General features: G+C 44.5%; 1 protein-coding gene and 1 long non-coding RNA gene across 3 annotated transcripts; one reads left to right on the top strand and one right to left on the bottom strand.

The window, feature by feature from the left end:
• The first annotated feature begins 7,017 nt into the window (after positions 1-7,017).
• Positions 7,018-23,577, top strand: LOC113013034 (sodium- and chloride-dependent taurine transporter-like). Of its 2 annotated transcripts, none has more exons than XM_026153590.1 (14): positions 7,018-7,140; positions 11,954-12,183; positions 12,277-12,411; positions 14,478-14,712; positions 15,102-15,234; positions 15,918-16,052; positions 16,715-16,818; positions 16,948-17,072; positions 18,423-18,535; positions 19,575-19,712; positions 20,129-20,231; positions 21,062-21,162; positions 21,351-21,521; positions 21,825-23,577. In XM_026153590.1, exons 2-14 carry the CDS (start codon positions 11,955-11,957, stop codon positions 21,978-21,980), a joined length of 1,878 nt encoding a protein of 625 aa, XP_026009375.1. In that variant the 5' UTR covers positions 7,018-7,140; position 11,954; the 3' UTR covers positions 21,981-23,577. The 2 variants fall into 2 exon arrangements, with proteins under 2 accessions (XP_026009375.1, XP_026009374.1); XM_026153589.1 differs by lacking the exon at positions 7,018-7,140 and adding an exon at positions 10,160-10,270.
• On the bottom strand, positions 12,482-14,471 carry LOC113013035 (uncharacterized). The gene is made up of 2 exons (XR_003270784.1): positions 12,966-14,471; positions 12,482-12,619 (listed from the first exon to the last, which is right to left on the bottom strand). It is a non-coding gene; the product is annotated as an uncharacterized LOC113013035 (long non-coding RNA).
• Positions 23,578-24,583: the final 1,006 nt, after the last annotated feature.

The following is a 24,583-nucleotide window of genomic DNA, read 5'->3' on the forward strand; positions in this document are numbered from 1 at the left end:
GGTGTAGGGATGGGTATCGTTTAGGTTTTATCCAATACCGGTGCCAAATCGGTACTTTTGAAACGGTGCCGGTGCTCAAACGGTGCTCAAACCGGTGCTTAAAGAATGGAGAACACAAAATTGGTCCAAAAACCTCTCATGTTCAGCTGGTTTTTTGTAAAAAGACAACAATGTTAGCCTTTTCTGCAGCTATGGGGCATATATGGTATCACTCTTGGCTGGAAGCAGTGCTTAAACAATGGAAAGAACACAAACTTTGTCCAAAAACCTCTCATGTTTAGCTGCTTCCCTCTTTTTCTTTGGTCATTTTAGCCTTTTTGTCCAGGGTGAAGGGAGTATCTGCCATCAAACAAGAAGACAGCTGCATGTAGCTATGATGATGTTTGCTAGTTCACCTTACATGCATTAATGTAATTGTCATGGATCGCTGTGTGGCAGGCAGGAGGAGGACCCAAAATGCAAAACTCACAGACACGGGGATGAACTCAAAAATTACAGCTTTAATGCTGGAGAGGCAGAACGTAGGAAATACGAAACTAAACTGGGAAAACTAAATACAAAGCTCGCCTAGAAACACAGGGAGGAACACACACAACATGAGGGATGATCAGGGGAAGTGGATGCACACGGGGAACACAGGTGACACTGATAATCATAACAAGACACGGCAGGAGTGAACGTAACACTGATGGGAGATGGGCAAAGTAAAACAGGAAGTACACAGAGGTTCAAACAGGAGGGGAGAGAGCACGGGGAGAACGCAGACATAACGGGCTGGGGAAAACATAGAATAAAACACAAAGAGAGACGAGGGCTCATAAATACACAGAGGGGCACACAGGGGGTGAGAGTCACGAAGGGAAAACACATAAGGAACAACGTAACAGATCAACCCAGGAAGCATGGCCTAAATAAAGAACAAAATACAAAAATACATGAAAACTAAGAATACTGGGCCCACATGGCCCAGGACCATGACAGTAATAACGTGGTTAGCCTACTCAACGTAAATTACACACGAACGACATTAAGCTACTCACGCAGAGAAGAACGGCTGCTGCTGCCATCATCATCCGTCATCATTTCTGCTACACTGGCAGGGCTAGGGGCCAGGACTCTCCTCTTCGGGTTTTTGGGGGATGTTGCTAAATCCGGGTCCGATAACAGCCACCACACCCACAGTGGATGAGCTCGGTGTGAGGTCTCGCAGCAAGCTATCAAATACGGCGCGTTTCTCGGCTTTTAAAAAAAGACCGCTATGCGTCGCCAGGTGTTTCATCGGATTCGAGGTGTTACCTCCTTTGACAGTATCACAGTATCAGCTTAAAGCACTTGTTGCAGGCTGCTGAGTTTGCATATTTTGCTGTGAAGTACAGCCAGACTTTTGACTGCTTCGCCTTGGGCATTTTTGATCTGTAGCTCTGCTCTAAAAGAACGTACGTACCTGGACCCGCCTACTATCCTTGGAAACGTAAAATGATTGGCTAAAAGTGTATCACAGGTCAGGGAAAAAAAAGCACCGAAATGTGCGCTGCTTTTCGGTCTGGTTACTACCGTTTATGTCAGAACCGGTGCCATCATGGCACCGGACACCGGTACCCATCCCTAGTCAGGTGTACTTACAGTGTTACTCATATTAGCTTAGCTTGTTAGCATACTTTGGCGAGCTCAGACAAGGAGGAGACAGAGGTATCGTTTGGTCTTGCTTCCCGTGAGCTAGCCAGGGAGCACAGTCGTTTATTAACATTTGCAGAAGAACACACTGCCGCTAGCTAACTGCTCAGCGCGGCAACAACAACAACAACAACAACACACAGGGCGCCCTCTGACCCCGGAAGGACACACCGTCGCAGCGAGAGGGCGTCACCCGTCACCATGGCAACATACACAAAACATAACTGTACAAACAGAACCCCGATGTCCCCTGCCCCGGCATCTGCCGGAGCAAGCGGTCGATACGGTGAGAGCCTGTCCCGGTGCAACACCACCATGCGCTCCGGGCCCGGCATGCGGATACGGTACACCACGTCTGTTAGCCGCTCCATGACCTCCGCCAGCCCTTGCCAGTGACTGCAGAGTTTGGGGGACACTCCTCTCTCGCCAGGCATGAAAACCCCCCCTCGGCACTTGGTGTCGTAGGCTCTTTTCTGTCGTACTCCGGCGCTGGCCTGGGCCTGGCGGGTGTAGTCATGAACCACCTGCAGCCGCTTCCTCAGCCTCCTGTAGTAGTCCATCTCTGGCCCACCATCAATCTCCAGCTCAGGGGGGGACCCGAACACCAGATCCACAGGCGTCTGGAGCTCCCGTCCAAATATCAGAGCGGCAGGTGTGCACTGGCTGGACTCCTGCACCGCAGTCCGATACGACCAAAGGACCAGGGGCAGATGTCGGTCCCAATCCCGCTGGTGGCGGCTGGTGAGAATGGCGAGCTGGGTGGCCAGCGTGCGGTTGAAGCGCTCAACCAAGCCATCGCTTTGTGGGTGGTGCGGTGTGGTTCTCGTCTTTCCCACCCCCAGTCGCCGGCAGATCTCCCCAAAGACCTTCGATTTGAAGTTACGCCCCTGGTCACTGTGGAGCTCAGCCGGGACCCCAAAACGGGTGAACATCTCCTCCACCAGGTTCTCGGCCGTCGTCGTTGCGCTCTGGTCCGGCACCGCGTAGGCCTCTGGCCACTTCGTGAAATAGTCCATAGCCACCAACACATACTGGTTCCCTGACTCTGTGACGGGGAAAGGCCCTAGGACGTCCACTCCCACTCTTTCCATTGGGGCCCCCACCAGGTGCTGCTGAAGGGGGGCAGTGGAGCGTTGAGTTGGGCCCTTCTGTACCGTACAGGTGTCACAGCAGTGCACATGAAGTTCCACATCCCATCGACAGCCAGGCCAGTAGAACCGTCCCCTGAGGCGGCGGAGAGTTTTGGCGTTCCCATAGTGTCCTGCCCCCACCGAACCGTGGACCAGCTCACGTCACGTCGGCCTCCTGCTCCCGCTTCAGCTGCTGCGTTGTCAATGGGAGCCACCCCCCTCCGCCGGCTGTGGCCTGAGCAGTAGCCACCCCCAGCACCTCCTGGGCCCGCTTCTCCTGTCGCAGGCCTGTGACAGGAGGAGCCTGCTAGCATCAGTGTCCACAATGAAAGGTTGCCGGGTGTCGGGGAAGGCCAGGACTGGGGCTCTGGTGAGGGCCTCCTTCAGCTGTGCAAAAGCCGCTGCACAGGCATCCCCCCAGCCAAACAGCTGTCCCTTGTCAGTCAGGCGTTGGAGGGGGCTGGCCATTGTCGCGAACCCTTTGATGAACCGACGGTAGTAGGATGCTAGGCCCAGGAAGCTCTGCAGTTCTTGGACGTTCGAGGGAGTCAGCCAGTCCCGGACCGCAGCCACTTTTGCAGGGTCAGTGGCGACACCTCGAGCGCTGATCACATGGCCCAAGAACGTGGTCTCTCTCGCCAACAGCCGGCATTTCGCGGGTGAGATAGTGCACTGTCGAAGTCGCCACCGTGCACCAACAGGTCATCCAGGTACACAACGCAGCGGCTACGAGGGATATCCACAAGCACCCTCTCCATCAGCCTCTCAAACATCGCTGGCGCATTGCAGAGCCCAAATGGCATGACCCTGAACTGCCACAGCCCCTGTCCAATGGTGAATGCAGTCTTAGACCTTGCGTCAGGGGCTAACTCCACCTGCCAGTAACCGCTGCGTAGGTCGAGGGAGCTGAACCAACTGGAGCCGGTAACGTAATCTAGGGCCTCGTCAATCCGCGGCAGCGGGTATGAGTCCTTCTTGGTGACTGCATTGAGACGGCGAAAGACCACGCAGAACCTCGGGCTGCCATCCTTCTTCCCCACCAGAACCACGGGTGCCGCCCATGGGCTATTGGACGGCTCGATCACCCCAGCCGCAGCCATCTCACGGATCTTCTCTTCCGCTACCTGCCGTTTCGAGAGGGGCAGCCGGTGTGGGCGCAAACGGATGGGCCGAGCAGAGCCGGTGTCAAGGTGTGCTGGACCAGACTCGTCTGCCTACAGTCTTTGTCACTGGCGGCATTCTCAATGTCAATGTCCACATTCTCGTCCAGGAGGCACCTCAACCGCTGGCGCTGGTCGACGTTGAGACCTACGCTGCTGCGCTGCCAAAGGTCATCAACAGCCTCGATGGTCTCAGTCGAAGGAGGGTTTGTCAGGCTGAGAGGCTGAGGCTGAGGCTGAGGCGAGTGGAGATGACCCGGAGCCACCGGCATCCGAAATCTGCTGAGCGGCAGCTGCCCGACACCTGTCTCGTCTGGTCCCCGTTCCCTGCTTTTGGCTGCGCTGGAGAGCAAAAGTCTCTGCGCCAAGAGTGATAGCCAGCTTCGCGGTGTCGACGCAGGCCCCCCAGCGGCTCAGCAGATCCAGGCCAATGATGCACTGGTCTTGAATGTCGGCGAGCCAGAAGTCGTGCACCAGCTCTAGATCCTTCACTTGGATCCGCAACGGTTTCTTCCCCCGCATAACAGTTTTCTCCCCCGTCACTGTCATCAGCTGGGTGTCTGTGGGCAACCAACCCTTCACCAGTGGCCCGGATGTTCCAGGGAGCACGCCAGGTCGTATCAGGGAAATGGTAGACCCTGTGTCCACCAGGGCCTGGCATGGCTGGTCCTCAACACAGCAGCTCAGGTAGAGTCCCTTGAGGTGCCCAACTCGGCCCACCACTGTGCATCGTCCTTGGAGGGGGGCAGGAAGCTGGAGCGGTGGTCCCCTTGCTACACCGCTTCCTCCTCGTTTCCCTGAGGCTGCGTAGTTCTGGTCTTCGGGGCTGGTGCTGGGCAGTCACGCGCCACGTGGCCAGGCTCATCGCACCGGTAGCAGCGGTTGGTCGGTCGGCGAGGACGCAGCTGGGACATCTCGGCGACCTCCCCCTCCCCGTCGCAGTCTGCGGCTCTGATTTGGGGGTAGTTTGGGGGGGGGCACCTGCTGGTTAGGTCGCGAGGTGAGCACCGGCTCGGCCCTTTCAGCCTCAAGGAGCGCCTCACGGAGGGTCTGAGGCATGGCCAGGCGGACGTGTTAGCGTAGTCGCTCTGGGAAAAGTCCTTGCAGAAAAGCACGCAGGCTAAGCTCCTTACGGGCTGCTGCTGGAAACTCCGGGTAGCCACGACGAGCATACAGCAACACGTCTGCTGCAAAGGTGCCCAGGCTCTCCCCCGGTCGATGGCTCCGGTTGGTTAGCTGCTCTCTGCTCTGATCAGTGGAGTGCCGCTGCCCGAATTGCCTCTCGAGTGCCGCAGTGAGGGCCTGGAGCTCATGCTGCTCTGCCGGGGCTAGGTCAAGGAGTATCTGCAGTGCATCTCCCTCTAATGCTAGTGCTAGGTGTGTAGCAGTCTCCTCTTCGCTCCAGCCACTATGTCTGGCGGCCAGCCGCACTTGTGAGAGGTAGGACTCTAGCGGGGTTAGCCCGTTGTATTTTGGTACCTTAACTGGCGTGGTAGGCATAACTGCTCGCGGCTGGGGGCTCGGCGTGTGGGTCGACAGAGGTAGCCCATGAAGCATTGCCCTAGCATCTGTCGCGATGGGCCGCCGCCGCGGTGCGCTCGCGCCATCGGGACCCGTCGGACTTACATGGCCGCTCACATCCTCTCTCTTCAATCGCCAGTTTCCCAAGCGGGGAATGTTCTCCTCGACAGCTTGCTCCAGCCTCTGAATGTCTCTCTCCATTACGGCGAGGGTGAGCTATCCCACTTCTGACACCAATGTGGCGAGCTCAGACAAGGAGGAGACGGAGGTATCGTTTGGTCTTGCTTCCCGTGAGCTAGCCAGGGAGCACAGCCGTTTATTAACATTTTCAGAAGAACACACTGCCGCTAGCTAACTGCTCAGCGCGGCAACAACAACAACAATACACAGGGCGCCCTCTGACCCAGGAAGGACACACTGTTGCAGCGAGAGAGCGTCACTCGTCACCATGGCAACATACACAAAACATAACTGTACAAACAGAACCCCGAACAGCCCTGACCCGCTACAATATTAACATTTAATTAGTTGCTGGTAATATTGTAATTCAGACAAATTAACTAAAGTAGGACACTGAACATTTTCTAATCTTTAATGTAGTTCTACAAGATAAAAACGTGACAGAAACATCAAATTACTTAATGTAAACATGTTTTTACAGTATATCAAAGTATAGTATAGTAAAAGTATATCAGTAAATAATTAACAGCTCACCCAATTTTAATGACTGAATAACCCACTGAATGGATTTTAGCAGTTGCAATCACACCCATATACATAGGCCAGACATTCAAAATGGGTAAAAATGGCTTCTTTCCAACAGGTGTGGTTGGTTAAGGGTCCTTCGATTGGTCTCATGGCACAATGCCACGGTTTACTTATATACCTACAAGGAGCACAGTCATTGTTAATGACATTAGGCTACTCCTGTGCTTTTGCTTATATCACCTGTTCAAAATGTCTTCATCCTGTGAAAAATCAAATCTAATTTTACACCATTTGACTAGAAAATATGAGCCTTATGGTGGTGCTAGACAACGAGATAGTAGGATATTCATCCCCTGGGAACCACTCTAGGTTTTAATGAGAGGTGAACCACCTTATCAGAAAGCAACAGTTTATTAATTGATTGCCATAACATCAACATTACTAGAAATGATAGATAGCTTCCCGCTGTAATTTTCCACTTGTATGTCAGTATTGGGTAATAATTGATCGATACTGCACATAGTCAATCATTTATAAACCACCAATAAAGCCATTAAGTCATACCGAATTCACTTGCGTAATTCTGGTTTATTTCCTATGGTGCTTTTCACTGTCACGTTAAATTAAATTTAGCCCTATAAATGTTCATCGTCTGCACTTTTGCAAATCCCTGATCAATGCCGCATGATGGTTTATAACGTTTGCCGGTCGTTATCGGTCTGTCAGTCAGAAGCTGTCAAGAGAATCAGGTAAAAGGGCGGATGCAGGGAGACTGCCACTTTAAGAGTTGCATGGAGAAGCTAGTGATTTTCCACTCAAACTGATATTAAACGCACACACGCTCATTGAATCAGCGATCTTGGGGGGAGAAAAAAAGTAGATTACACTGTATGACTCGTCGTTAAACACAGGCTACCAAACAAGGAACAACAGGCTGCTTAGTAAAAGTAAGAGGACGGGTAATCCTACATATATTCTTAATATATCATTGAGTGCATGAGGTTAATAGACTATGTTTTAATAGGAGAAAATGTGTGATAGGAGAAACCCTAATTAATCCAAATGTAAGTTGTTGTTTGTTTAATATTTAGTGTTCTGATGCGGAAAGTAAGCTTGCTGATCCTTTTTATTCGCTCATAAAAAGCTGAAAACATTTCCCCTTTTGCTTTCACATGATGCTGTGCGCTTATCCGTTACAGAGAAGCAACACTGTTTCAGCCCTGCCATACAAACGACGTGACTAAATTAGGGCATGTTTTGGTCATATACTGAAAAAAAGGGAGGGAAAGGAGCGAAGTTCTGGTCTTTGAACCCTCTTTTGCCTGTTCATCGTGTCTGATAAGACAGCGTTTCCAGTTTCAGTTTGGTCGTATTTGCTGAGCTGCTGTGGTGCGTTCAGGGGCGGTGCGTTCACAGTGATATGTGATGAGGATGAGGAAAATGTGAAGGTGCACCTTCGCTTTCCTCAGCCACAAATCATTAGCTGAGTGAATGCTGAAGTAGGTGTGATGAACTAAGACGTTTACTAGCTTATATATTAGTGACACATACTTAACCTACTTCTTCTGTCTCCGCCTCAGCCAGTGTATGATTGATTGGCGTGTGTCCTTTTGTAACACCAGTCCGCCCTCTCAGCAGATGAAACCTCAGGGGTCGCTGTACCTCTTTTGGCATTGGTGCTGAAAATAAAGTCCCCGAATTGGCCCTTCGGAGGGTGTGAGGTGCTCACAAGGTTTCTTGAAGGCTGACTTAAAAAAGTGTTTTTGTTTGTGAACTTGTGACATGTGTAGTAGTTTCATATATTACTGTGAAACTCCTTGTAAACCTGAAAATAAATTGGGATTCTTCGCTAAATTAGGAGGCGATGCTGTTTGATTTTCTTTGATGGTTAGTGTTTTCCTGGATTACTGCAATTCTTCATTTCAAATACAACAACACAAAACACAAACATTTTAATATATTAGCTGACTGCTGATACAACACAGAATCCCCTTCAAAATGAAAGGTCTTTAAACTGTACCCCATCCAACTTTGGCAAGGGGACCTTCAGTTACTGTGATCCTCCTTTCTAAACTGCCTTCTGATTAGATACCCATCACAACAGCTTCTGTTTCTTTACTTTTTTTTTTTTTTTTTTAATAAAAGGCTGCTGTGTGGTCAATCTAATGAACATCAAGTCCACTTGTGTCATATATGTGATATGTTTTACATTTTTATTCCTTTATTGCTGATGGTGCAGTGGTGTGGTTGTTAGAACTCCCGTTTCAAAAAGGTCTGGCTTTGAAGCTTCTCACCAGTTGGATCCTTTATGTGTAGCATTTGCATTTTGTCCCTGCACCTGCATAGCTTCCCTCCAGTTCCTCCATATTCCTTCCCACAGTCCAACAGCATGCATATTCGGTTGTTTATTTATGCAAAGAACATTGAATTAAAGCTTAATAACATGTACTATATAAGTGAATTTACATGTGTTGTTCAGACTGCACACAGACCTGATCATCTCAAAGTGAGCATCAGTTTTAAACCCGACACTTTAGCCAAATTGCAGAAGACAAGATGTGAAAGCCTGTAAGAAAAACAAAAACGCAATTCTTAAAGGGAAAAAAGAAGTAGTAGGTGAAAGAACAAAGTATATTCACGATTTGCATTACCCATCCAGTTTGACATTGTTATAGTTAAGTTCATAATTTGTTAGACAGAGACACCATTTTTAGAGTATGGCCTCAGAGGATTTTAAGACGAGCAGTCAATATGTGATTGAAATACAGGCTTGGATGTTTAATTTAGGAGTTAAAATGCATTAACATTTTAGGAATTACACCCATTTTTCATTGCTTAGTCCCATTTTCAGAGGCTAAAGCTAATTGGACAGTTGACTGACAAGCAGTTAAATTTCCAGGTGAGGCGTGTTTCCTTTTTATTTCAGATGAAGCAGACATATCTGAAGCTGATTCAGAGTGTTGAATTTACAAGTATTAACTTGAAGTATTAACCAGAATGATGGGAAGAGAAAAGTATGGAGACGGAGAGAAAGAGCTCATGATAAGAAGTATGCCACATCATCTGTCAAACATGGTGGAGGTAGTGTTATGACATGGGCGTGTATGGTTGTCATTAAAATCAGGTCAAAGTGATTATTGATGATGTAACTGCTGGTGGGAATGGCAGGATGCGTAATTATTAGCCAAATTGTGTGACCTAACTTGGCATAACCCAAATAGTATATAGAGCATGACACTGAGGAACATACTGTATGGATAATGAATCCAAGAGGTGCCAAAGATGTATTTAACCAGCAGCTTGTCACCAGCCGGTTCATGTCCCTCATTTAACTGTGTAAATCCTCCAGTGGAGTTTAAACAGACTTTTCCATGCCAGCCATTGTGAGCCACTGAAGCAATGAACTGCATCCCAATAGACCATTAACAAGCAGAGGAGACACATTACCTTATTTGGCATTGTTATTAGTTGATACTGTACTTGTTTACATTTCCCAGATAAAACGCCACGTGTCATGAAAGGACAGAGGACATCTCGACATGGTCTTAAATTAAATTAGTTTTCACCTGAAGATCTCTCTTAAAAGGAAGTGCGGTTGTGGAAGTGAAATTCATTTTTCAGTTCTGTTTAAGTGTCTAAAACAAACAAACAAACAAATAAACAAACAACCTCTCAATGCTTCATTCAGTTGGTCACTTTGTAGCAGATCATAAACCAGTCAAGGACTCTCAGTCGCTTCCTCTGAAATGTCCTCTGTGTCTACAACATGAATAAATAGTATGTGTATGCATTGCTTGTGTGACACACACTCACCCCCCACCACTTGGCAGTTTGTATGTTTGTGGGCAGAGACTTGTAAGTGGAAATTTACAGTCTCCCACGTTGGTACCTGAGTTGTCTGTCAGAGGAAAGCTGTGTCCAATCTCTACTTTGGGTTTAATTGTCTTTAGCCAAGGGGCGGGCTCTGCTGTCAGCTTCACTTCTTCTGACCCTGGCAGCATAAAGACATTCAGTACAGAGGAATGGTGACAGCTGAGAGAGAGGAACACTATACATAGTCGCAGCCATGAAGGAAATGTAAGTTTTTTGTATTGTTTTTCTGAGGGGAGATTTGATTTTACCGGGTACAGCTTGTGTGTGTGAAGTCACAGCTTTGTCAGATTAAATACAGTGTGAAAGAACTGCGAATAGGCTTTGTTGTTGTTGTTGTTGTTGTTTTTGTGATGCAAATTGACATGAAGAAGAAAGGCAGTAATTTTACATTCATCACTGAGGATTCTCAACAAGTCCACTATTTTCGTTCTTAAAGGCTTAGGGATTTTTTTGTGAGCTATATCTGGGGCCAGCCCAAAGGACTGTTCGCTTAAATCTATAGCTTCCTAACACGAGGCAGGCAAGTGAAAGCTTACGCTGAGTGGACGAGAGTAAAAGGAGGGGAGTAAAAGGGATAAAGAGAGAGCGAGAGAGAAACAGGATGAGAAACAGAACTGATCCAGTTATGTAAGCAAGCCTGAGAATGGCAAGCAATTCAAGTGAACTTGTCATGCATAACAGGAAGAGAGAAAACTCAGAATAAGATGGCTCACAGTGTGCACCAATTTAGTGAGGAGACATGTGAGAGCTCTCAGAGAATCTTTTCCCCAATGTTGTTGTTGGTTAAAGTCCATTTCCTGAGAGATGAAAGTGTGATTGTAAATTCAATTGCCTCTTTTTTTTTAACTGTCTCTATAAAAAAGTTCTCTTGACTAGGTGTCAGGAGGAACTGAACTTAGATTAGTTAGTTTCTGCACATGCTTTTCATCACCTGATCTTTGTTAAGAGGAAGTATCTGATTTTTCTGTGCCAACTCATTCTCAGTAGCATCAGATTCAATCTCATATCTTATTAATTAATTATGGCTTTGTCATTATGGCTCCTTTGTTCTTTCTAAAACACCCGCTGGCCGGGAACTTAAATTATATTCAGCTTTGCCATGCGTTACACGGTTATTCCTACCCTATTAGGGTTGCTTTTTTCTTTTTGGCTCATGCAGCGCAATAGGATACCTCGACCCGTATTAACAAATCCTTTCTTTCGTGGAAAGATGGTTTACACTGTAAACACTCGAGTTAACTTAGGCTGTTGTAGCTTCTTGAGAGTAGCCAGCACTACGGGGAATGTACAAGGATATCGTCCTCTCTAAATTTGGATCCTGTTGAACTGAGTCGCTACTGATGTGGTAAAAAAAAAAAAACAGAGATCCTTCAGGTTAACTCGGGTTCATAAAGTCTTTCATTGCATTGTAAAAAAACACTCATCTGAATTACAACAGTGTAATTTAACTGTGGTTTACAGCATGTGTTTAAAACCAAATGATTTTCTTCATCTGTGGGTTATTGCGACAGAGTAAGAAGGACAGTGGGTTTCTTCACTGTGTGATTGCACCAGTGTATTCTGTTGCAATCTGTAGCGCTGATGTTTTGATGTCTCTTGGTAAAATTGTAGAATTTGCATTTTGACTCTTCTTGCCTAAAACGTATTCCATACTGGATCTGCTCTCTTGTCAAAGGCAAATCTGCTCACCAACCATTTCTATAGTCTGAATGACCTCCAGGCATGAGTTGCTCAGATTAGCAAGATTAGCAGCATTGTCGTGTATATTATGCGCTCGCAAAGCAACCCGAAACACAGTCAGGAGATAGCATTATCTCCCTAATGCGTCTCCCGCTCACCTCTCTCCTTTTGTTTGTATCACTGTGTCTTTTTTTTCTTTGCCTGCAGCATGGCACAAAAAGAGAAGCTTCAATGTCTGAAGGACTTTCACAAGGACACTCTGAAACCTTCACCAGGAAAGAGCCCAGGTACGAGACCTGAGGATGAGGCAGAAGGCAAAGCTCCTCAGAGGGAGAAGTGGGCCAGTAAGCTCGACTTTGTCCTGTCCGTGGCCGGAGGCTTTGTCGGATTAGGAAACGTCTGGCGCTTCCCTTACCTTTGTTATAAAAATGGTGGCGGTACGTAATAGATGCACAACAGATAGAATAAAAAAAAAGATCAAGATTAAGGTCACAAAATATCTGAACTCAATCGTGCTTGAATTCCCTCAGGTGCATTTCTTATCCCTTACTTCATCTTCCTTTTCGGGGGTGGTCTGCCGGTGTTTTTCCTGGAAGTCGCACTGGGCCAGTACACCTCTGAGGGAGGGATCACCTGCTGGGCTAAGCTCTGCCCCATCTTCACTGGTCAGTTCAAACACACAAACACAAACTTCTCACCCACAGAAAGAAGGATAAAACCTCTGCACAAATGTTCCCCACCTTGTTCGTTTAATATTTAACACTGAGTAAAAGCCTCATTTGTCTGAGCGAGGTTTCTGCCCTCATTTTCCTCCTGTGTCAGTCCAGTATTCATCTTTTGGACAGCGTGTTCTGCCGAGTTGTCCTCTTCTCTCTGCCAGTACAATTAGACCAGTCTTACCCCATTAGTCTGCTTTGTGTTGTGAAGGTTACATCACAAAGAATGCAGAAATGCAGAAGCTAAGAATTAAAATTCCTGAATATCGAGGTTTGGAGCTTCGGCTGGAGGATACCCATGTTTATATATTAGGTTTATTTCCCCCTCTTTTTAAAAAAGAAAACATTAAAAACCCAGTTATAGCTCTACTACACATGCACAATGCTCAGTCCTCATGCAGACAAGATCACATGTCCCCAGCTTATTCTAACTCTTGAACATAATGCAAGCTTATATTATTCATACAGAAAGCAAAGAAAAAAAGAACAACACACACACTTACCTAAATTTTTCCTACAAGCAGGAGCACATGTGCCAGCCACCAAACAGCTGGAACTGCTGTGAACTTCCGCTTTGTGCGTGCTTCAGCACAACAACACGAATAGCTTATTTGTTTAGTATCTAGCACATAAATGGTTCTTTGCTGGGTGGGAGAGGACAGCAAGTTTTCTCTCATAGATGTCTGTTCTTAATAAGTGTCGCGTCTCTCCCCCAAAATGCGCCTGCTGAAATCGACTGATGAGTTCTTGGTTGCCATAGAAACAGACTGTGAGGGGGGAAAAGTTGCCTAGCAATGATCAGAGTCTCGTGCAAACCTGCTGCATGAGACTCTGATCATTTTGTTGCCATGGAGCTGCAGCGTGCCAGCTTGTTTTGTTTTGGATTATGAGATATAATCAAAACTGTGAGTACTGCGGGACAGCACTGCCTCAGTTGCTCTTTTGTCACCTGATTTCTTTACTTGAGCTCTTGCCGGACCGCTTATATGCATCCCTTTACATTTGAATGACAGCTGTAGACAAGCACTGACGCACCACACCCGTGGCAGCTGCTTTGACACTCTTACTCATGTTCACACGTGGGACATCACGCAAGAGGAAACTGCATGGCTCCCGGATCTCCAGCAGCTGTCAACGGTCCCTGTTATCCAAAGAATGCCGAAGCTGATGTCTGCCCACCTGCTGTTATAGAGAAAGTCCCCAGTTTGCTGTGGAATTGACCAATCACAGCTCTCTGTGCTGTTCAGTATACCTTAATGTGTTTTTATCGCACAGGGAATATGCGACTTTACTCATGTGGACCGCGTGCGTCGTCTATCAGTTTGCATTTGGAATGTAGGAAGGGGGAGGTGGGAGTGAAAGAGATGATAAGTTTAAAAATACTCCAAAGCAATGGAAGAGTACCGGGGTGTTTGTGTCCAGGTTCCCAGCAAAGTCATCTAAAAATAACTTAAAAACACTAAGGACATTATAACAGTAGATAGTCAAGTGAAGCCTGGGCTGTGTTCCTCTGTGTTCGAGTTCGAATAAAGTCTTCTTGTTCACCTTTGACCACACTCCGTGTCGCTGCTGTAACTTCACAATATTTTCATGTTCTTTTAAAGTGGCAATTATCGATATTTTGAAATAAACAGAGGCTCACATGACTAATTTCCCATCAGCTTGTTTTGATGAACACGCATGGAATTTTAACCCATCTCTGCAGTAAATTATGTGTGCCGTTTTGTATACTTTGCATTGTTTTAATTTCCTGTTTTGGTTCACTCTGACTGAGCTCCCACAATAGGCAGTAATAAAAACAAAAAACCGATAGGGTAGGTGAGCAGCTGAACAAAAAAGGAGAACTGAATCACGTGTTTTGTCAATGTTGTGTTCACAGCAATTTTTCTGCCCACAAGTGGTCACAAATCTGTTACTGCAGCTTTAAACGAAGCCGACACAAAGCCTGATTCGAATGTTAAAAGAAAGTTTTACCTTAAAATTCAAATCTGCCCGCCCTCTTATTGTGTCTCCAGGTATTGGCTATGCCTCTATCGTGATCGTGTCTCTACTAAACATCTACTACATTGTGATCTTGGCCTGGGGACTCTACTACCTGTTTCAGTGCTTTCAGCCCGAGCTCCCCTGGGCAAAATGCAAGCAGCCTTGGAACACAGAGCACTGTGTAGAGGACACAGTGCGCAAGAACAAGACCCTTTGGCTGGCAGCCAATGCTACCAACTTTACCTCCCCCGTCACCGAGTTCTGGGAGTGAGTGGCACACACACACACACACACACACACACACACACACACACACACACACACACACACACACACACACACACACACACACATATCCACTCTTCAGTATACCAAAGTAACAGTGCTTCTTTATCTTGCTTGTGTAAATGTGTTTGAACAGCAACATTCTTGCAAGGGGAGTGTTTACTTTTAGAAAGCACTAGTTCTCCACTAGTTTAATATAAACTTGGTTTGCACTGCATTATGCTAGTTCATCCTCAAAGTTAGACCGTAACTGTGAAATTAAATTGAAGAAAAGTTGTTTTTTTTTCATGCACATTTGCTTTGTAATATGTTTGGATCTAATGGCAATTTGTGAATTGTTAGTTAGGCACTTACATACGTTTTCTCTGCAGACGCAACGTCCTAAGCATCTCCACTGGAATTGAAGACATAGGGCCCCTGAAGTGGGACTTAGCACTGTGTCTCCTGGCAGTGTGGGTCATCTGCTTTTTCTGCATCTGGAAGGGAGTCAAGTCCACAGGGAAAGTGAGTGTGACTCATCAACACACCCTGTACTTTTTGGGTTGCTTGGATGCAGTTTTTTAGTTTTTCCCTAACAAGTCAGTGACAAAACACTGCTGCTCAGAGAAAGCCCACATGCTTGGAAACAAGGTTAATAAAGATGATTAAGAGACACAGGCCTCCACGTTGTCCTGGAAGTCAGTCCTTGGCTAGACACACTGTCTGCTGTAAACACTTGACTGGCGCTCCTTAGTCCTGTCTTTGTTTCTGTTAGCAGACCCGAAAATGGGTTAGAGGCAAAAGGCTTTGAAAGTCTTTGAAAATGGATAACTCTATTAGGAACTGGAGGTGTGCGTATTTCCCTATTTTTGTGACAAATTTGTCTTAAAATGATTTAACCTTTAATCAGCTAACAATTCAGGATTTATTGTATGCAGATTGCACGAATGCCACGTTATACTGTGTCATGCATGACTTTTCTTATAGAAGAAGTGTATCTAGGCCCTCCACTCAGCTATTCGTTGGGGGAAATTGTTATCACCCAATAAGAACAATGTTTCCTTTGAGCTGGAGCTGGACAAATATGAGTGGAAATGAAACTTAAAAAATGAAGAAGCGTTTATCGCACTATATCTCAACAGTGATGAGTCATAACCATGTAAATGTTGTTCATTGTTTTTAGCTAATAAATCCTTTGTCCGGTCTAGGTGGTGTATATAACAGCAACTTTCCCATTTGTCATGCTGATTGTACTGCTGGTGCGTGGGGTGACGCTTCCTGGAGCCAGAGAAGGGATCAAATTTTACCTTTACCCTAACGTAACCCGCCTACAAGATCCAGAGGTAAGAATGAAAACCTTTTTTATTTGATCTGTTAAAGCTTCCTACAATAGTCTCTGGGCCATATAAAATTATATAAAGGAAGCCGTTCACACATAAAGATCCCAAACAGCACCTGCATAGCTCACAAATCAAGAGAATATAACTTTAGTCCATTAAACCAAAAGATTAAACAAGGCAGCAATGAAGCAGTTTAATAGGATACAGTTGCAATAGCAAGTGAATATGCTTACATTACAGGCATGACTCTGACCATATATTTTTAAAAAGACGAAGTGATCTCTGGATTTTGCTGGTGGATTTTATTACCTTTGGAAAGAGTCAGAGGCCGTCTGTTTCCTTTTGTTCCCAGACTTTTTGCTAAACTAAGATATTCCACTGCTGCTGTTTATGGCTTTACTGCACCTTCACATCATGCACATGCTCCTTCTCCAAGTCAAACAACATGGTCACGATTTTTAGCTTTCGAGCAATTTTCAGTTCATTGTTTGAATTTTACTGGTCACAGCTTTCTGTGTTTTGGATATAATAGAACAAGATGATAGGATGATGATGATGGAGTACTTAACCTTATTTTTACTACCCCTAAGCATGTATCAGTGATTGTAGAGTTAAGGCAATCTTTTGAAATCTTGAAAAATCAGCAATCACATCCTACTTCTCAGGTGTGGATTGATGCAGGAACCCAGATTTTCTTCTCCTATGCCATTTGCCTGGGCGCCATGACGTCACTGGGGAGCTACAACAAGTACAAATACAACTGCTACAGGTGAGCTGTGTTTCCACTAGGGCGAGTGGGAGTCTAGTAGTGACAGCAACTCGGTTGCGTGAAAAGAAAATGGGAACTTCGGTTCCACCTGTGTTCATTAACAACCTCCATGACATATGTGTGACATAGGGACTGTTTGCTGCTGGGAGGCCTCAACAGCGGTACCAGTTTTGTGTCTGGCTTCGCAATATTTTCCGTCCTGGGCTTCATGGCACAAGAACAAGGGGTGGACATTGCCGATGTGGCAGAGTCAGGTACGAGGGTCCAAGGTGATGGCAGCAGTGATGGTGGGTGCTGCTGCCCGGAAAAAAAAGAAAAGAAAAGAAAAAAAAAAGACAATTGGAAAAATTGAAAATTGAATTCAATTTAAAAGAAGTAGCTTATGTAAGTCTCGAAATCTAGCAACGTAGAGGTATCGGCAACTGCGCACTCCTTGAACAAAAGCCTCAAAGAAACAGGTTTATTTCTACAAAGTGTGATCCACGTTTTCTAAGGACAGATTTCATGGCATTGGTGAGATGCTGTGTGTTTTAGCTACACAATGAACTGCGGCGTTAAAGAGCTCCTGCACTGTGCCGTCATCATTACTACAGCTGTTCAGTGGCACCAGTCTGTCCCACAGTCATCCTCCTCATGCCATTCAGTAACTTTATCTTTTGGACCATTGCTAAGAAGACTGGCCCTTTACTGTATGTATGTAACTGTATGTTGTAAGCCCAGTTCTGCTAACAAGCTGTGGATCTCCTGAGATGGACGCCACTGGTTCTGGATCTGTCTTCCTCTATTTCTTATGTTGACTTTGAAGGGGAGGTGTCTTCTTTAAGCATGCTTTCTCTGCTCAGTTTAAGTTAGAAGTTTTGCTATCTGGAATATAATAAAGTAATCAAATGAACACTAATTCTATGCTGCTTCCATCATATATGGAAACCAAAATATATCTATATATCTATATGTATATGTTTTTTCAAATATTTTGACCTACATTTTTCTCAGCTGTTCAATTGATGGAGTCTCTTTCTGATGCTCTTATAATATCTCACTGAACTGGTTCATTGCTTTGCTAAAATCCATGTCTGCTTTGTTTAAATTAAGTTTATTATCACTGCACACCTTGATGCAGTGATAATAAACCAGCATGTCACAGATATTGAGTGCTTATCGAAATGCATCCTGATAAACTCATGTTCAGAATGAATGAGCTGTAAATATTCTGTCAGGCAGCTGTGATTTGTACAGTAAGAAAGGCAATATACACTGAGTAACAGTCGGCAGTTATGTAATATGTTACGTGTGAAGTATGTATACTTACATTGTATACATAAGTATGTATTTTTGTTGATTTTTGTTGCTTGTGCTACAGAGGATAAATTAGATTAAAAACCAATCTAAAGATGGTTTTAATATATGGCCAGCAAAAAAAAAGGAACCATTTCACACAGTTAGAGCTATTCCATGTCTTGTTGGCCATAACGCAGTATTTCCTTTGCTCTTTGCTACTTTATTTTACCATTCCCTCACACTGTATCGGCCAAGCCAAAATTAGATAGAAATGTTAATTCTGTCCTCTCTCCCTTCTCCCCATCCCCTCTCTGTTCTCCTTCCAGGTCCCGGCTTGGCCTTCATTGCCTACCCTAAAGCTGTATCCATGATGCCACTGCCAACCCTGTGGGCCATTCTCTTCTTCATCATGCTGCTGCTTCTGGGCCTTGACAGCCAGGTCAGTGTTTTTGCTGTAGTGTAAAGCTATCCTCAGAACAGTTGTTTGGTCTTGTGCCCGTTAATTTGAGACGGACACCTCCAAGAGTCTGTGAGTTCATTGACCGAATACGTAAAACACATTTAGTGTCTCTCCTTTCTGTTTCTAACCTCTCTAAGTTATCAGATGACTGACAGACAAGAAACCGGTTTAAACAAAGGCATTTTACTACCACATTTGATTCCTTAAGGATCACAGTTCCTTTGTGGAAGTTGGTGGATGTCCAAACATTTAGTTAATAAAAGTAAGGATAATAGTTTGTACGCAAGCAGCCTAGCTTTCATACGAGGCAGAGCTCTGATTAAGACAAGATAATCTAAGTAGACAAAACACAAGTGTACTCCCAAGGGATTCTCCAGCTATATCACATTTCCTGCCTTCAAGTGTAATTCTACTCTTGTGCTAACTGAGTCCTGCACATGGCAAGCTCCTCATCTCAGTCAGCTGCAAGATCAGGCCAGCACTCTAAATTTGAGTACATGTAAAAGCTCATGCAAGTGCTGCTATTTCCATGAGAGAACTAATGCCAGTGTGTGTGGGTGCATTTATTTGGCCGTAAATTATATGCACATTTGTACTCCTGAATGCTATATATTGTTAACCTCGCTCACACATACATGCCACAGTTGTGTAAGGGTTTTTTTCTTTGTTATTGTGCAACAAAGGAGCGTGTTCTCTGTGAGGAAATTCATAGTTTTCTTGAAACATATTGTTGCTTATGAGGCAATGAGGAGACACAGGGGAGCGAGAGTGTTACACAGACAAGCAGACAGAGACAGTGATTCACTGTTTTGTTGCTCTTGTGTCTTGGTAGCAACAAACCAGTGTTGCAGAGAGGAGCCTTGTTTAAATTCTCATTACTGCCCAACAAAGACGGCCCTCATTCTCTAATCACTCGTTTGTGGAGGCAAAACGAGAGCTGCGCACACGCAGAAAGATATGCACATTTTTAAATGTTTTTTAAATTCTCTGAGAACTTTTTTTGCTTTTGTCCCCACAGTTTGTTGAAGTGGAAGGTCAGATCACCTCTATTGTGGATCTGTATCCAGCCGTCCTGAGGAAAGGTTATCGGCGAGAGATCTTCATAGCTGTGATGTGTTTCATGAGCTATCTCCTGGGACTCGCCATGGTGACAAAAGTAAGTCCATCAGCAGTCACTAGCGCACATACTTCTGATGGCTGTCCTGTTAAGATAAGGAAAAGGAACAGATGAACAACAGCGATAACCCCGCACATTTTCTACATGCCTCTCTGCTGCTGTATTGTCATAGCCAAATATGGCTTCCTAGCACAGTACCACACACACATCCGGTATGTCAGAATGGAACAATTTGGAATGCTGTTTTCCATTCAGCATTTAACCGTGCTTCAATGACGTCTTAGCACCTGTTGAACTCTACGGGTAGGGTGCCAGGATTCTTGTGTCCTGCTTTCAGCACCCTCGCCCACCCTTATTTAATACCCCCTTCTATCTCTGTGGGGTCCGTTTTTTCACCACACACACACATGTACACACAGATAATTAATGCAGCTTTCCGTCTCCTCTTTTTCCAGGGTGGCATGTATGTGTTCCAGCTCTTTGACTACTATGCAGCCAGTGGTGTGTGCCTTTTGTGGGTTGCGTTCTTTGAATGCATTGCTGTAGCCTGGGTTTATGGTAAGTGGAAGTGACTCTAGATGTGATAGGTTTCTGTTGTGTCCATCAAAAAGTTTCGTAAAAGAGGTCTTAATGATCTCTGGGGTGTAAAACAAAGGTGGCCTTGTGAGGTTTTCAGACGTCAGGAGTAAATAACTTTAACTGTGGGCTTGCTTTGAGGTTGAGGGGAGGTGAGGATGGAGTTAGTCCCCTGCTAGATTGTCATTGGCCACTGAGAGTTGCCTCCCACCAGATTGTACCCTACCAATATTAACAAAGCGACATTTAGCCAGAAGAGAAAAACCTTAAATGGAATGGAAGTAAAGCTGCACCTTCCCTGCTAATGCCCATGTGCTTTAATGGCACCCCTTTTATTGGTGGAGGCTCTGTGGTCCAGAAAAGTAGTTCCCGGACAACATTTAATTTGTGAAGCTGGGGGCTTTTGTGCTGAACTGATGCTGTTATAGTAGTTATTTGTCTATTCATCAGCAAAAAAGAGGAAAAGAGTAAAAACAGAATAAACAGAATTAATATTCACATCAACAGCTAATGTCTTGCACAAACCAGTGGACTACAGCACAGTTGCACTAAACACACAGCAATCTATAGCCAGCCAGTAAAGACCATTAATGGTCTTTTAAGATGTAAAAGACAGAGCTAAGATTATTGATACTAGATAGCCATGACCCAGTGAAACTCCAATGCAGTCCAAGGTCATTCTATCATTGGAAACAACAACACGTGTAGATTATAGAGTCGCTGGTATCTAATGTGCACTATTCACCATTTTAGCAAACTTTGCAGAAACAAATAGACTCGGCTTATTGTTTATTCTGTTTTGTGTTGAACAGGAGTCGATAACTTCTATGATGCAGTTGAAGATATGATTGGCTACAGACCAAACCCGTGGATGAAATGGAGCTGGTCCATAATCACTCCTGTCCTCTGCATGGTGAGAGATCAGTGGCACTTCACTGTGTTGGAGGAACTGGCGTGACAAATGTTGATTGCTGAAGGTCACATGTAAGGGGCGCAGCTTGTGCTAAATGCAGTGTGCGTGTGTGTGTGTGTGTGTGTGTGTGTGTGTGTGTGTGTGTGTGTGTGTGTGTGTGTGTGTGTGTGTGTGTTTGCTCCCTGTAGGGCTGTTTTGTCTTCTCACTGGTGAAGTACAAGCCATTGACCTATAACAAGGTGTATGAGTACCCTGACTGGGCCATCGGTCTGGGCTGGATTTTGGCTCTGTCCTCCATGATCTGCATCCCAATGGTGATGGTCATCAAGATCTTGCAGTCTGAGGGACCTCTGATTGAGGTGAGCTTTTAACGGGAGCTTTCCTGCAGAGATTTAAATGAGGGAAATCAATCCAAAGTCAAGAGGAAACAGACTTCCCGGCTCTTTGCAAAAGCAGAAAAGTCCAGTCAGCAATTTGCATGTATTTTTGGTTCATTTGTTTCAGCATTTTACTTAAAAAGAAAGTACACAATAATTAATAATCACATAAACTGCCCTTAATCAACCGCCCTTGTTTATTTTCTTGATAACTGTCATTTCAAGCCCTAAACCACCCCAGTTTCTGACGATCATTATTTTAATGTCTCATCTTCTTCCCTTTAGAGGATCAAAGCAGTGGCAGCCCCAGCGAAGTCAGGCGTGAGCTCCCGCCCGAAAGAATACAACTTGAAGGGCAGTGAGCTGACACAGCCCCTGGACCCAAATGGGAACAATGGCTTAATCAAGCCCACCCACACCATTGTAGAAACAATGATGTGAGCGCTCTCTGTGAGAGGAATACGATTGATGTGCTTTCTGTGGTATCATATTTGCTAACTTTAGTAGGTTTACGTTGTCCGGTATATTCACGTTAGAGATAGTCTGGTTTGATTTCTATGAAGAGGGTTTTATTATTGTATTTTATTTTTCTTGTGATTTTTTTTTCATTTTTTACAATATTGATATTGTTGTTGTTACAGTTGTTGTTGCTGTAGATGGCACTGATCTCAGTTTGGGCAGTATTTCGAGATAAAACATTTTAAATGTTTACTACCTTTCTGTTGATTCCGGAAAGATGAGGAATTTGCTTTTTTTTTTGCCAGTGCTATAGAAGAAAAGAGTAAATTCTCACTTTTCATGTTGTTAAATAAACTAAATGAGTAATTAACTGCAAAAAAAGGTGGAAGGTTTCACGTGATTGTGACGGTCTTGTTGTACTGACTTCTAATTTTTATGTCATTTTATGCCACAATGAAATGAATGTACCTCCGCTTGCGGCGGAAGCCAGTCACCTACATCTCTCAGAGAACATATCCATGACATTTTAAGCAGCAATATGCAGTGTATAGAGTAATCTCTTGCTTGACAACTTTTAAGTTACAAGTTGGTCTTGGCCAAATACTGTGAGAAATGCCTTTTTAAGACGATCCATCCTGAAAGCAGTTGAGATAAAATAAGAGAAAACGACAGGTAGGAAATAAAAAAAAAAAGGGGGGGAAACAAGGGAAGTGGCATTTTTAGAGTATTTGTACACTGCCTGTGTGACTACTATAGTCAGTACCAGTGCATTTATTGAAACCTCTCTTTGCACTTTATATGTTGTTTCACCTTTATTGTAGTGTGTTTTTATTGTTGCAGAGTATCGCAGCTACATTTGCAACATGTTTCAGGAGAAATATTTTTAGCTTCTAACTTTTTGAAATTGTAAACTTTGATATGAGGTATGTAGTTGTCTCTTGACAGATGACAGAATAGAAAGTAGAAACTTGCCATCAGATATTCAGATTTCTCATTGTTAGTGGGATCTGTGGGAACATCACTCAGAAGCGTTAGTTTTTACTAAACCGCCTGACAGCTCTCTCCGTTGTGCTTTCAGTAGCAGGTGCGCTCTGCAGAACGACCACTGGAGTCTGGCTTTTAATTCAATTGTATTTGAGAGACTATTTGTAGAATTTTAATTGTTTGTAAATCACATATGCCTTTTTGTATCAATTTTATACTGCACATCATCTGAACACCATCACTGATTCATTATTTTAATCAAAGCTCACCAATGTGTTTCGCTACATGTCAGTTATCGTGAGCCCGGATTTGCACATTCAGGGTGCAATATTCAGTGAAGCGGTGGCGTAGTCTAATCATACGTAATGCATAACAAAGAAACAACTTGCAATAGTTCAGTACAACTTCTTGAGGATTGTTTTCCTGAAGCATGTGTAGGAGCCGCCACACCACCGTACCCTGCTGCTTTCTCCTTTTAAAAAATTGCAATGTGGAAATTTAAATGTACCAAAGTATTTTTGTCTCACAGTTTTTCCCTTTGAGATGCACATTGCATCATTTCTATATAGATTAAATAAACATATTTTTCTTTGGATTTGTGTGTATTTGATATTTCTGAAGCTATGAGAGTTTCTTTGTGTTTATGCCTACTTACTTCTATCATTAGATCTCACAGTTTATGCTTTATATACACTTTATTAGGTGTTCGCCCAACCATTCATTTTCTTCCACTTATCCAATCCAGGAGTGACACTGAGCTAGGTATCATTTGTAGCTCTTAACTTTCAGAACGGGGACAATTTGGGTTGTTGCACCAATGTTTTTGACCTGTGTGCAGAAAATAAGCTCATGGGACTGCCTCCCACTTTAACCATTTTCTGTTCCGAGGTTTGCTCCTTGCCCAAATCATAATGCATAGTGATTCCATTCCTAAAATAGCCATCTATATTTATTTAGACGCCCTCTGGTGAAGGCCACCAATGTCACCCTGACTCCCCTCTCCCTGCGATGGCTCATTGACCTCTGTTCTAAAGTTTTTTCAGGATGTCTGTCCCTCCATTAATCTACTGTTCACTGGTAGTAGCAGGTGGGAACAGCTCTGACATCGCACACACAAATGCAGACTTATTTGGGCAGGTCTCTGGTGTGTCATCATTCAAACCCTTGGAGCACTGATTCTCTAAAGAAGTGTCTGAGTGCAGGAGGAAGCAGGGGTGTAAAAGGATTCCAGGGAACTGGGAGAGCCCTTTGTGAAATCATGTTTGCAGATCGATTTAAGTCAAGAGTGAAGTGCAAGGCTCATTTTTCACATTGAATTTAATCACCTTAAGCAATAGGATGTTTACTCGCTTAGAAAAAGGCATAGCATGAGGGCGCCAGTATAAATCACTGAGTTGAAGAGGCAACCCATATGCCAAAAGACTACTGTAGGGGCCCAGGCCTCCCTGTATATTGATTTCATCTTCTTCTTTTCTTTCCCTCTTTTTCTGTTCACTCTTCTTTTAAATTTCAACAGAACAGTAAAAACAAATCTTTTTTATTTGCTGCATATTTTTTTTAGCACTTAATCTTAGTAACATATTTATATGAACTGTAAAAAA

The sequence above is a fragment of the Astatotilapia calliptera genome, chromosome 20, assembly GCF_900246225.1.
Source record: "Astatotilapia calliptera chromosome 20, fAstCal1.2, whole genome shotgun sequence".
Classification (NCBI taxonomy): domain Eukaryota; kingdom Metazoa; phylum Chordata; class Actinopteri; order Cichliformes; family Cichlidae; genus Astatotilapia; species Astatotilapia calliptera.

Bases quoted from the DNA above. Each gene is read 5' to 3' on its own strand.
- LOC113013034 (XM_026153589.1), top strand. The intron at 15,235-15,917 runs GTGAGTGTGACT...TGTCCGGTCTAG, and splicing joins GAGTCAAGTCCACAGGGAAA to GTGGTGTATATAACAGCAAC. The intron at 17,073-18,422 runs GTACGAGGGTCC...TTCTCCTTCCAG, and splicing joins TGCCGATGTGGCAGAGTCAG to GTCCCGGCTTGGCCTTCATT.